Here is a 14,752-nt window from a genome sequence, read left to right as displayed (position 1 = left end):
ATTATTTTCAAACACAAAACATTTACTCATTAGGCAAAGTGGCAAACATAAAAAAATCTGTCTTAGAAAGTATTTCTTTGAAAGAATAGATTCACAAACAAAACTTTTGTTTAAATTGAATGGAATTAATATTAATTAAAATTAAATAAATTGAAAATTAAAATTTCTTTTTTTTATTTAATAACAGCTATTTATTAACATTAATTTTTTAAAAGATAATTTAAAAACCACTAATAACTCCGTATCTCATTTAAGTGGCGAATGAATACTTCCCATTACACAGAATGCAAACACTATATAATATTTTAAAAAATAAATACGTAAATTATAAAAATATTATTAAAAAAAAGGCACTTGTCCTTTTTATAAATAAATTAATAAATAACTAAATAAATATTATGTAAATAATGAAACTTCATCACGTCTATCTAAGTAACCATTCAACAACGGGCTCTCGAAGCTATATTGTCTCAAGTCTCAACAACCCCGCACTCATCATCAAGGCTGCAGAAGTCCAAATGCGACTCGGCCATCGCAAGATGATGACCGGAGACTCTCATCGCCCCGTCCATCTCCGCAAGTTCCCAATCTCGAGGCACTCAACCGTCCCTATATATACACTCATCAAAGCACCTCTCCACCGCTCATACTCCTCGAGATGGCACCATCCACCTCCATCTACGGCCCTGATTGCATATACCACTCTCCCCGCCCTCCAGTCCACTTCCCCACTGATCCCAACCTCTCCATCCTCTCCTTCCTCTCCGCCGCCGTATCTGGCCATCCCCGCCGCATCGCCCTCGCCGACTCTGACACCGGCGAAACACTCTCCTTCTCCGACCTCCTCTCTCTGATCCCTCGCGCCGCGCTCGGCCTATCCCGCCGCCTCGGCGTCACCCGCAACTCCGTCGTCCTCATCTTCGCCCCCAACTCCATCGATTTCCCCGTCTGCTTCCTCGCCATCACCGCCCTCGGCGCAATCGCCACCACCGTCAATCCCCTTTACACCATCCCCGAGCTCTCCAAGCAAGCGCAGGATTCCGGCGCCTCCGTCGTCATCACCATCCCAGATCTCTGGCCCAAAGTCCGCAATCTCAATCTCCCAACCATATTCCTCTCACCCCCAATTCCTTCCTTCGATTCCGACTCAATTCCCATCACATTCTTTTCCGATCTCATCGCTCACGATGGATCCGAGTTCATCCCTCCACCCATCCACCAAACCGACATCGCCGCGCTCCTCTACTCCTCCGGCACCACCGGGGTCAGCAAGGGAGTGATCTTGACCCATCGAAACTTCATCTGCACCGCGATCGCCGCCACCGCCGATCAAGAAGAGGGCGGCGGTGGCGAGACGCCGAACGTGTTCCTGTGTTTCGTGCCGTTGTTTCACATCCTGGGATTGTCGGTGATCGCTTACGCGCAGTTGTGGAGGGGGAACAGCGTGGTGATCATGAGGAGGTACGAGATGGAGAGGATGCTGAGATCGATCGAGAGATTCAAGGTGACGCATCTCTACCTCGTGCCGCCGGTGATGATCGCGCTGGCGAAACAGGGGGAGGATCACGGAGTACGATGTTTCGTCGTTGAGGAACTTGGCCGCAGGTGCGGCGCCGCTGGGGAAGGATGTGATGGAGGAGGTGGCGAAGGTGCTTCCTAAAGCGGAGATTGTTCAGGTACACGTCCGTATCCATGTTGATGTGGTCTTTTGTTGATGCGTGTCTCCGTGTTCTTTTTAAAGGTTTATTTTATTCCCTTAAATTATTTTAAAAAAAATTAAATTAAGATGATTGAAAAACCCGACCATACCTCGGCTTATTGATACGAGGTCTCATGGGCCGAAAGGAGCCATGGCCCCTCGCGCATATATATATATATATATATATATGCATAGAATAAATGAGTTGAAAGATATACTTATAGTTTTAAAAATATTTATAAACATATTGTTATATCTTGATTTTTTTATAAATTTTAATATATGTAATATAAAAATTATTATTTGAGTCTCTCATATTTTTTTCATTGCCCCTCTAAAAATAATTCCTACCTCATGAGCTTGTGGTGTTTGCTTTAAAAAAATTGAAATTGAATTGGAAAATTCACTCAAGATGAAATGTACATATGCTTGTTAAACTTGCTTTACATCTATACCCACTCATGAGCTTGTGGTATTTCATAAAATTAAAAGAAAAAAGAAAATAGAGTTCTATGGTATGTCATTGAAAACTCCTAAGTGAAATTTTATTAAAGATTTATAAAATAACTTTCTTTTAGTTATTTAAACTCATTGGATAATTTTATAGTATATAAAAAAATTATATATTCATATATATATATATATATATATATATATTGTTTTCAATTATTTTAAATATTATGTATTTAATTTGAGTTTTTTATTTGGGATTGTAAGATAAATTAAAAGGATCTATAAAATTAATCATAAATTTTACTTTTGTGCGTCACTTTTTGAAAATGTGGATATAAGAAGTGTGAAATCAATTACACTCCGCTTTAGTCAACTTGGGCCTTGGCCCACCTTCACCCAAAAGTGTACAAGTCTAAAATTCTTTTTGATTCTGAGCTTTCGCTGCCATGCTTCAATATCTGCATTTACTTAGAAAACTAACAATTTAGTTGCAGTCGTAGTTTGCATAAAAATTTTGAAATTTTACTAGTTTTCTTATTGAACATTGATATAGGAGAAAAAAAACCCTCTTGAAAAATAATTGACTAGAGGAAAAGAAAAAAATAAAATACTAAGAATAGAGAATTATATCAATAAAATTTGTTTGATAGAAAATATCAAGAGTAATCAAAACCTTTTAGAAAAAAAAATGTAATATTTATGGTAAAGAAGTTCTTGAGTGTTTCGTTTTTTGACTTGTATCATTTGCTTATTTATCAATCTTGTTTTATCCATGTAGCCATAAGCAAGAGTGTAACTTTCCAAAATTAGTGAAATTTGATTACATTATTTTTATTAAATTCATCTATATAAACAGTAAAATGTAGCTTGCTTTTGGTAGTGTGGATCATTTATGGTCACCTCTTAATACAAGACCACAAAATAAAGGGGCAGAAGTTAAAGACCTTGCATGATTATTTTAACATCATGTTATAAGAAAAAGAGAATTATATGATCGTTTACCTATTTTATGTTCTTATAAACAGGGCTATGGTTTAACAGAGTCCTGTGGAATTGTCTCATTGGGATATTCTTTTGGAAAAGCTCAGCAATTTGGTTCTGCTGGATATCTTATTCCTGGAGTTGAAGGTAAAGTTGTATGTGTAGACACATTGCAGCTTCTTCCACCAAATCAAGTGGGAGAATTATGCTTTCGTGGACCAAATATTATGCAAGGTAAATTTTATTATGTTTAATTCTCTGTTATGTGCATTTACAAGCAGAAATCATATACACAGAAACTAATCTTATAGGCCATTAAACTCTTCTCTTGTATGTGTACTGGACAGCTTACTAGGGACTCTTGAGAAAATAAATAGTTGGTGCTTTTTTGGAAGTTAGAATTTCGGTGTTTCTTGTACAAGCATAGAAAAGTCATGAGTAGAAGCACTACTGAAAAAACATAAGTTAAGCATTTATTTTGAATCCAAATGGGCTGTTATATAAAAGTAGCTCGAAGATGTATCAGCTAGGAGTACGACTGAAAAGATAACTCGTAGGCGGATTTGTTGATCATAGACATTTATTTTAAAAATGGATATAATCTTGGCTAAAGAAATAACATGAAGGTGATTTTGCTGATCAATCATTTTATATGCATATATTTTCTCTTTGAAAAACCACTGAACCATGCATATACTCCTTTGGTTCATTTCATATAAATATCATCTTTTCAGGTTATTTCAAGAATTCACAAGCAACAAACTTGACCCTAGATGATGGGTGGTTGCACACCGGTGATCTTGGATATTTTGATGACAATGGCCAATTATTTGTTGTTGATCGAATAAAGGAACTTATCAAATGCAAAGGATTCCAGGTACTTACATAATTTTTTCAGGTTGCTTGATCGTCAAGTGCATCACAATCACATCAAATTTCTTCCTTTTAAACTCACAATTGATCTGGAAACTAGGAGCCATTGTTAGCTTTCTTTCCTCAATTAAGTTTTACCCTCAGTGTTGATAACGTTGACTCCATCTAGCAGATGCTGGTATTTCCGATTAGGCTGATGTCGATAGTTTATCCACGTGAAGCATTAAATTGTTAGAAAAAAAAATTTACTTTTTCTTGTTCACATGACATTCACATTAGTCTAATTGTGCAGGTGATCATATAGTAGATACCATTGCTAATGGTGAGCAATAAAGGGTGTTAAAAAAAAATTATCTAGTTTAGAGAAAAACAAGTATTTGATTAGGATGAAAACAACAAAACACCATAATTTGGAGACCAATAGATGCTTTAGACCACCTTTTTTTTAAAATTCTAATTAAGGTGTTTATTCTTTTCTTGCATCTTATTTAATCAAATTACTCTTTTGTTTCAATTAGGTTGCCCCTGCAGAACTTGAAGGATTGCTTCTTTCACACCCTGAGATATTAGATGCTGTTGTCATCCCGTAAGTTGCTAGATGGATATATCTAGCATTTTATATTATTTTTTCATTTGGTTTTTCGAAAATATCATTGTTTATATTAGAGTAACTAATAGTCTCACATTGATTAATTTAGAAAATATGAATTTTCTACTATAAACCTAGGTTTCTCATCCTATTAACTCAAGCTTTTGGGTTGAATAAGGCTTAGGTAATATTTTTTATTTGCGTCTAATATCCGGCCCAAATAATATCTTTGATTTTGTATTTAACAGTTTACAATATATGCATGTACATTGTATAGAGATACGATAAAAGCTACCTTGTATATTTTCTACTACAGATTTCCGGATGATCAAGCTGGCGAGGTTCCTATAGCTTATGTTGTTTGCTCTGCTCAGTGTTTACTAACAGAAGAGGATGTTCAGAAGTTTATTTTTGATCAGGTATTACAAGAAACTGATAACGGGAAAAAAATGTATACATTGCTTTTATAGTTCATAATTATTTTGATGTTATATAATATACAGGTTGCACCATACAAGAGGCTGAGGCGAGTGACTTTTGTGAAGAGCGTCCCGAAATCAGCTTCTGGTAAAATATTAAGAAGAGAACTTATTGCTGAAGTTAAGGCAAACTTGTACAAAAATGTTATCACTACTTAAATTTTGCAGATGACATGATATGCCTCTTGTATTTGTTACTTCGAAATTAGATTTTCTTCGCAAATCATAGAAAGTCAAAGGTACTGTAAAATATTTTTAATGCAAACTATTTATCATTTTATGGTTGTTGTTGTTGATGGGCACGTATAATTTGTTTATTTTAAGAAATTATTTTTTTTTACAATTTCTTTCAAAATAATTTGTTTATTTTTACGCAACTTCCGTCTTTTTGCTTTCACTAACGAGTTTGTCCTGAGTTTGGTAACCCTCAGCAAGCTTACTAGGCTCAGACCTAAGTAAGCTCATACACAATTGGTTGGGATATGGATCAGAGTGAGTTTGTCAGGCTATAGGAAGGCTATAGTAAGCTCATATGTATGTGTGTATATATATATATATATATATTTAAGATGAGCGATTAGACCGTTAAAAAAAACAGAGGTATACACAAACTTTGACTAAGCAAGTGGGGGTAGACCCGCACACACAACCACTACTCATATTTTTAAAAATATGCTCTCACCTGAAATTTAAACTCTCACCATTTATGAAAAGTTCTAACCAGAACCCAAATACTAATAGATCACTCGATCATCAATTCTATTAAGCTTATGTGACAGTAGCTAAAGTAGTATTGGTGGTCTTACATGGGCTGTATTAGCTTGCCGAGTCCGAGTAAGCTCACTTAGCCTCATGTGATCTTTTTGATGGTTAGGTGGCTACGTCGGCATCAGTGAGACATGAGGTCAAGCAGGCTTCTTTAACTGTAATTGGATATACTTTATTCTTAGGTTTTTCCTTTTAGTTTTTTTATTTATATGTTCAAAATAGAGTAAATGATTTTATATTAAAATCTTAATTCATTCAGTAACTATTAATCATTAAAGTTTAATGAAACTAAGATTAAAACAATTAAAATACCACTTATCTATCGCACACATATATATGCAAGAGAACCTATTTTCACTATTGTTTATAATAAATTTGTTTAAAACTTGAATCAAGCTCTAATTCATTCATACTCACATGGAGATTAAACTCTATTTTATAATGGAACAACTCAGCGTCAAGTAGAAAAAAAGACTTTTGAGTGCATATCTTCTACTAAATTAATCAACTCATAACTTAACATGAGCACTACTTTAAGCATAATTTTTCAACATAATAAGTGCATGGAGTCTTTATCTATTAGTAATGGTGAGTAATAAAAGGAGTAAAATTGAAACCACTCAATATCACATGTTGAAAAAAGATTTTTGAGTGCATATATTATACTAAATTAATCAACTCATGACGTAACATGAGCACTACTTTTAAAAGCATAATTTTTTAACATAATAAGTTTATGACCCTCACGTGATAGCAATACTGACTAACAAAAGGCGTAAAACAAACGAGGGAAAAAATTATCTTGTTAAGAGAAAAAAATTTATTCAATCAAAGGATGAAAACAATAAAAACTCATAGTTTAGAGACCAAACGATGCTTTAGACCATTTTTTTTTCTATTACTAATAAAAGTATTTTATGTTTTTCTTGTATCTTATTCAAATAACCCTTTTGTTAAAATTAGATGCACCTATTATGATATCAAAGTGTAAGGGAGAGGTCATGGGATCAAATCTCTCCCCAACAAGATCTGCTTCAGATCGTTTATATACCTGTTCATCCCGGGATTTTTTTATACTATTCTCATACTCGTCATATATATCGACATCCTAGGGTTCTAATCATGTTTAGATCTGCTTTATATTCATAAAAATGGCGTTTGTCATCTATTATTCAAAAATTAGATGCACCTGCTGAACTTCAAGGATTGCTTCTTTCACACCTTGAAATATTAGAGGCATCGTCATTCCGTAAGTTGCTAGATAGATCTAGCATTATATATATATATATTTTTCATTTTGTTTTCACAAACCATCATTAACAGTCTATCTTAGAGTAACTAATAGTTTCACTTCAATTAATTTAGAAAATATAAATTTGCAACTATAAAGCTTAGGTTTTTTATCCTATTAGCTTAAACTTTTTAGTTGAATCAAGTTTAGATAATATGGTTTGTTTACTTCTGATATCAGATCCAAATGATATGTTTAATTTGGTTTGTATTTAAAAGTTTACAATATATGTATGTAAATTAATGTATACAGATGTGATAAAAGTTATCTTGTATATTTTTTTACAATAGATTTCTTGATGAAGTTGGTGAGGTTCCTATAGCTTATGTTGTTTGTTCTGTTCAGAGTTCACTAAGGAGGGTGTTCAGAAGTTTATTTTTGATAAGGTATTACAAGGAACTAATAACAATATTTTTTATTGGAAAAGCTCTAGAAAAAATGTATACATTATTTTATCATTCTTAATTATTTTGATGTTATATTATATACAGGTTTCACTGTACAAGAAGTTGAGGAGAGTGACCCTTGTGAAAAGTATTTTCAAATATGCTTTTGGTAAAATATTGAGAAGAGAATTTATTGTTAAAATTAAGGTAAAATTGTAGAAAACCCAAAAAGTTCATATCCTAGTAGTACTTGATCTTATTGCTGAAAATGAGGGTGAGACATTCAAAAGGTCTCGAGTTTAGGACTCGTTAGACGTAATAATGGTAATGGGTCGCTGATTATGGGTGCAGGTTAGCAGCTCAAACCCTTTATCTCTAGCTGAGAGTACATGAGTTGGACGATTAATTCCCAGTCCGTGCACACTCCCTTAATGTATATAGCATTGGTCGCTTTAGTAAGAATAAAATTGTAAAAAAATTTTTTATCTCTACTTGAATTTTGTAGACAACATGATATGTCTCTTATATTTGTCACTTTAGAATTAGGTTTACTTTGCAAATTGTAGAAAGTCCAAGGCAAAATTGTAAAATGGCTTTAATGCCAGCTATTTATTATATCATGGTCATTGATAATGATGAGTACATATTATTATTTGTTTATTTTAAAAAAATATTATCATATTTTTACAATTTCATTCAAAATAATTTGTTTTTTTATACAATTTTCATCAGCTTTCACTAGCAAGTTTGTCTTTGGTTTGGTAAGCCTCAGTAAGTTTGTGAAGCTCACTTTGTCTCACTCACATGAGCTCCTTCAAGGTTAGGTGTCTACTTCAGCTTTAGTGACACATGAGGTCTAACAAGCTTCTGTAACTGCAATTTGGTTTTCTAAGTTTCTTAGGTTTTCTTTTTCTGGTTTTTTTTTGTCATTAAACTCTCAATTCATTCAATAACTATTAATCATTAAAATATAATGAAAACTACGGTCAAAGCAATAAAAATACATCTATTTTCATTTTTTTTTATGATAAATTAATTTAAAATTGAATCAAACTCTAATTGATGCATAAACCATGGCGATGTTAATTCTGATGTTCGGAACGATCTTGTGGGCTTCTCTATTCCAAAAATGTTGGGCCAATGCTCAGTGGGCCAAATTGACAGTGTCCAAGTTGCTACCCATAAAAACCCAAGTGTGGGTGCAGAGATTTTTCAAATTACTGGGCCTCCTATCTTGGGCCCAATTCCTGTTGAGGAAAAACTTAATTGAAATAACTATAAAACCAGCTGAGGTGGACTCGGCCCCTTTGGCCCCTGTGGCCCATGAGAGGCCTGTTAGCCTTGAAGATCATGTTCCAGTTCTTTCCATTTCTGCGGAGAACTTGGGGAATATTGATAGCTTCACTGATCCGGCCCATCCACCCATTTCTATTACTCGACCCCCAAATTTTGATTGGGTGTTTATTCATGGGTTTTGGACCCTGGCCCCGGCCAATTTCTCAAAAGAACTCACCACAAGGTCCCTGACTGATGATGAGTCTGCTCAACAGGAGAACATGGAAATATGGAGTGATAGAAATACCACTGAAGAAAATTTACATGTTCGGGCCACTCAGATGTCAGAGGACTCTGGACAAGATGGTGATAGTCTTGATATGTCAGGAAATGGAAGATTCTGAATCCGACTTTGAAGAAAAAAATTAAAAGATTGCTTCACTCTGGACAAGTAGTGGACCCGGGTCAAGGTACTAGAAGAAGCGAGAGGAGGAAGAAGCCATCATCACGATGGAATGAGGAGGCAGGATTCATTCCGCAGCCACCTAAGTCCACTAAAAAAGGGGATGAGCTCGACGCCAGAAGGTACCACCTTATCTCCTCTTTCTTTTTAAATGACTGGAATGACCTACAACTTGCTAATTATTGCAATGCATGTGGTATTTCTTTTGATTCTCTGCATCATAGAGATAAATGCCTATCATATTTAAGAATGCTAGAGTCAACTAGATCTTCTAAGTCGATTGTAGAAGCGGGATCCTCGTGCGTAGATCCTGCTTCAGGACAAAGTTAGTTTCTCCATAAATATTATAAACTGGAATGTTAGGGGTTTAGGAAGTCCCTCCAAACGCTTCCTAGTGAAAGATTTCTTTAACATTCATCACGCAGACATTTTTTGTATTCAAGAGTCTAAACTTAGTTTGATTGACTCAACTACCTGGTGATCAGTGGGTGGCACCCGACTTGATTATTACTTGTTTTCCCCCGCTTTAGGTTCGGCGGGTGGTTTGATCATTGGTTGGAATAGTACCTTACATGGGGGAATATTGATTTTTCAAGGAACCTACTGTCTTTCAGTGAAATTTAGGTGCAAATCTAATGATGTTAGTTGGGTTTGCACAACCGTGTATGGGCCAAATTCTCAGCTCCTTAAGTCAGACTTTTGGAATAAACTTAGATCTTGCCATCCGGGGGTGGGGGTCCCCTGGGTCATATGTGGGGACTTCAACTCTATTTTCTCCCACACGGATAAATCTAATGGTTGCCCTTAATCTAGGTGATATTGCGCTTGCGCAGTCTTTCATCAGGGACCTCCATTTAGTTGAGCCCCCTGCCTTTGGGAAACGCTTTACTTGGACCAATGGTCAAGCAAACCCTATTTGGGTTAAGCTTGATCGCTTCCTGGTTAATCTTGACTGGATCTCCCTTTTTCCCAAAACTTCACAACACTGCCTTCCTAGACTGGGCTCTGACCATGTCCCTATCCGTCTGGAATCGGGTGTTCATCCCTCTATTCCGAGACCGTTTCATTTTGAATAGACATGGTGTCTGGAGGATAATCTCCAGAACCTTATTCGCCAATGGTGGGCCCCATCCCACTTTCATGGATGTGGGGCCTTCATCCTTGCCAAAAAAATTGCAAACCTCAGAAATCACCTCAGGAGTTGCGCCAAAACTGATTTTGGTTCGATCAAACTTTAAGAAGCTGGCCTTATTGCATGAGATCGAACTTCTGGACCACTTAAAAGAAACCCGCTCTCTCTCTGTTGAGGAAATCTCCAAAGAATCTTCATTGAGATCGGATGTTTACCAAATTCTCAAACATGAAGAGGTCTATTGGAAGCAGAGAGCTAAGGGTTAATTGGCTCCAAGAGGGTGATGAAAATACTAGGTTCTTTCATTCCGTTGCCAATGGTAGGCGGAATAGGAATTTCATCCCTTGGATAGAACATAACAACTCCCGAATCAGTGACATTAAAAGCATTGGGGAATCCTTCACTCAATTCTATCACTCTCTTTGTGGTTCCCCCCAGGATTTCCGTTTTAAGATCAACTGGTCTCATTGTCTTGGAGTCAAATTCCATCATGATCTTTCATCACTTGACTCCCCTTTTACAAATGAGGAAATCAAACGGGCTGTTTTTGACTTAAACGCTGACAAAGCTCCTGGCCCTGATGGTTTCCCTATTTTTTTCTTTCAAAAATATTGGGATATCATCAAAAATGACATTTACAATCTTTGTGATGATTTTTTCATGGGGAAGAGCCAACTTAGAAAGAATCAATTGGGCCAATATTGCTCTCATCCCCAAAAATCAAAACCCTGATAATCCATCACACTTTCGCCCGATAAGTCTGATTAACTCCTCCCTTAAGATCATCTCTAAGATTCTTGCTAACAGACTGAAAGTCAAGATTGATGCCCTGGTTGATGACACACAATCTGCATTTGTTAAGGGAAGATGTATCATTGATAATATTATCACTGCTAATGAGCTCATATTTTATATGCAAAAGCAGAGAACCCTTGGCCTGATCCTTAAAGTTGATTTCACCAAAGCCTTTGATACTGTGGATTGGAGTTTCCTGCTGGAACTCTTACAGGCCAGGGGTTTCAGTGATAAATGGGTTGGGTGGATCAATGCTATTCTCACTACTTCAAAAGCAAAATTTATTGTTAATGGCTGTCCAAGTGGATATGTCAGATACCGAAGGGGTTTAAGACAGGGTGATCCCCTTTCTCCGCTTCTTTTTGCCCTTGTGGTAGATGTTCTTAGCACGATGTTCAACAATGCCCTTAATTCGAGTATCTTACATAGGGTTGCTCCTGGGTGATTCAGGAATTAAGATTTGTCACCTACAATATGCTGATGATATGCTTATAGTAACGAATGGTGGCATTGAGGACCTTCGTATCATCAAACTCATCCTTTACACGTTCGAAGGTATTTCGGGTCTGAAAGTAAATTATGACAAAACTGGATTATATACCTCACAAAGAAATCAATTGCCTTACTTCACCCAGACTAGGACGATCCACTGTATATCGAGGGACCCTCCCAATTACCTACCTGGGTATCCCAATTTCTGGGGGTCGACCTAGAAAGCAGGATTGGGAGATTCTGCCTAGTAAGATTCGCTCTAGACTAGCCTCTTGGAAATCTAAATCTCTATCTCTAGGGGGAAGGCTCACGCTGGTTAAACTCGGTGCTCACGGCCATCCCCACCTACTGGATGTCTATCTTCAGACTCCCTGCCTGGGTGATCAAGGTCATTGATAAGATTCGGAGAGACTTCCTCTGGTCTGGTCCGGATCAACATCAAAGCAAAATTAGACTGGTGTCTTGGAAGAGACTGTGTCGCGCTAAGGAACAAGGTGGGTGGGGTATCTTAAATATTCAAACCTTTAACACTGCCCTTCTGGGTAAATGGTGGTGGAAGATTGTTTCAGGTATTCGTTGGTGTGGTGTGGACATAATTCGTGAAATCTATTATCGTCATTCCCACACATGGAATCTTTTTCATAGGCATTGCAGGAGGCGATCTTTCTTTTGGAATGGAATCCTTCAAGCTCTCCCTGCTTTCAGAAAAAATTTAATCTCTATCGTGCAAAATGGATCTACCACTCTTTTCTGGTTAGATAATTGGGTGGAGGGTCGTGCCCCTGCGGATATTTGGCCCCACCTTTTTCATTCTGTTCCGCGGATGGAAGACTCTATTCGGGACTTCCTTTTCCTTAGAACGTTGGATCGTTGGAATGGAGGTCCTGACTGGAACAACCTTATTAATAAAACCTTGGCGTCTTTATCACCTGATATAGATGATAAACGTTGGGCCCTTGCAGCTAATGGTAGATTTTCCGTGAAATCTTTTTATAATTTCCTGAATGATGGTGACCTGCGTTGTTTCAAAACTCCTTCCATCTTAAGAGGCGACTGCCCAAAAAAAATTAACCTTTTTAACTGGTTAGCTTGGGACAACAAGATTCTGACTTTTGATAATTTAGCCTTGCGCAGATGTAACTACCTTCAATCCACCACTTGTGTGTTGTGTCATGCGGATGTTGAAACTACTGATCAACTATTTCTCCATTGCCCCTTTGCTGTGCGGATCTGGAACTTCTTTGGGAAACTTTTAGGGGTAGGTCACCCTCCTAGGTCCTTCAAGGAGCTTTGGGACGACTGGAGAAGAAGTATTCACAAATCATTAATCCCGACATGGGATTTTCTTGTGAGAGCTATAAATTGGAATATCTGCTCCTGAGCCTAAAAAAGCGAAACTGGATGAGTCTGTTTCCAAGATCAAGAGAAGCCTGGACTTTCTGAGCTCCAGTGATACGGTGCTCGGGTGCCCCGTTGTAGCGACCTACCTCCCCGGGCAAACTGTAGTCTTGTGCCTGTGTTGTCCCTAAAGGAACTGCGCTTCCTTTAGTTTTTTATCTTCTAGCTGTTGTTTCTGTTGGTTCCCTTACCACCCCTGGTGCTTCTCTTTTGTAGGAGTCCCCTCTTTTTGTAATGTTTTTTCCTTTTTAATGAACGTGGTTTATCCACCTTTTCAAAACATATTGATGCATAAACTCACAGGGAGATTAAAGTTTTTTTTACAATGGAATCATTTAGTATCACATTGAAAAAAGACTTTTGAGTGCATATATTTAACTAAATTGATCAACTCATGACCTAACATGAGTACTACTTCTAAGCATAATTTCTCATCATCAATTAAAAGGTTATTATAAAAAAAAGTTTCTATATACTCACGGTCAAAATTTAGTCACTATAATCTCAACTTCGGTAACTATAGTTAATTTCATGCTATACCAACAGATAATTGTAATAGTAAAATAGTTGTCAAGTCATCTCTCAACATTATAAGTCTATATTGATGAAAATTATGATCATTGCAGTATCCTTCCCTGATATACTATAATAGAGTTTGTAGCTAAAGTTATATTGATGGCTTTTTTTGTCACTATATCCTTATTTTTAAATCAATTCTAAAAGTTTTTACTGACATATAATGCCATCGATATATCTATGGTGATAGATCGAGGAGCCCATCACTCTATCTCCATTTTAATCAATTTTGGAAGTTTTTATTGACTAATAATGCATATAGTATATTTATAGTGATGAAAACTCCCATCACTATATCTTTATTTTTATATTAATTTTGGAAACTTTTACTAAAAGATAATGTTGTTAATGTTTCTATATAATTTTTGTATATTATATTTTGTAACTTTTTTCACCTGATACACTTCAATAGATAATAGATCAAAACAACAACAACAAATCATAAGTATATAAAAAGAAATTCTATTAATCAAATTGAGAAACACATAACAAAAGCGTTTATAAATCATCAATCACAATAAACACAAGAAGAAATAGCACAGATTGCATCATAAAATGGTATTATCTATAAACATAGGCTTGCTAGTCATTTCTTATAAACAACAAAATTTATTACAGAAACCAACAAAACTTTGGGTATTTTCAAGTATTAGTTGCCCCAGTGTAAATCTACTAACCTAAGTTGAGCCTATTCTACTAGCACCCCTCACCATTAACTCTTTGATTACCATCCGTACAAGAGAACCATTGATATGCGAAAAATAAAAAAACATTAAATTTAGTAGAAACATAAACTAAATTATATAATTTATATATAATTTTTCAAAATTGGAGTACATATTAATTGATAATAAGACTAGCTTGGATATATTACTCAGAATCAAGATATATTATTCTGTAATGACTTAAGAGTAAAGCACAAGCTAGACTCCTAAACATCAAATGAAACCAAAGAGAAACATGGAAAAAAGAAATTTAAATAAAATATGAAAATATTTAAAAATGAGAATATTTGGGTAGGTCATGAACGATAAATCATGAAAAATAAGTGAAACAAGATGTGAAGCAAGATAGATGTCCACATCAACAATAGTTAGGGTAA

General features: G+C 35.9%; 1 protein-coding gene across 1 annotated transcript; it reads left to right on the top strand.

The window, feature by feature from the left end:
* Positions 1-427: 427 nt before the first annotated feature.
* Positions 428-5,365, top strand: LOC120255972 (4-coumarate--CoA ligase-like 1). The gene is given in 7 exon segments (XM_039263732.1): positions 428-1,561; positions 1,563-1,676; positions 3,178-3,367; positions 3,868-4,010; positions 4,525-4,592; positions 4,912-5,014; positions 5,099-5,365. Coding segments are annotated over 7 exon segments (1,656 nt in total). The 5' UTR covers positions 428-658; the 3' UTR covers positions 5,234-5,365.
* Positions 5,366-14,752: the final 9,387 nt, after the last annotated feature.

This window comes from Dioscorea cayenensis, unplaced genomic scaffold, assembly GCF_009730915.1.
Source record: "Dioscorea cayenensis subsp. rotundata cultivar TDr96_F1 unplaced genomic scaffold, TDr96_F1_v2_PseudoChromosome.rev07_lg8_w22 25.fasta BLBR01001255.1, whole genome shotgun sequence".
In the NCBI taxonomy this organism is placed as follows: domain Eukaryota; kingdom Viridiplantae; phylum Streptophyta; class Magnoliopsida; order Dioscoreales; family Dioscoreaceae; genus Dioscorea; species Dioscorea cayenensis.
This window is presented reverse-complemented; position numbering and strand designations above follow the sequence as displayed.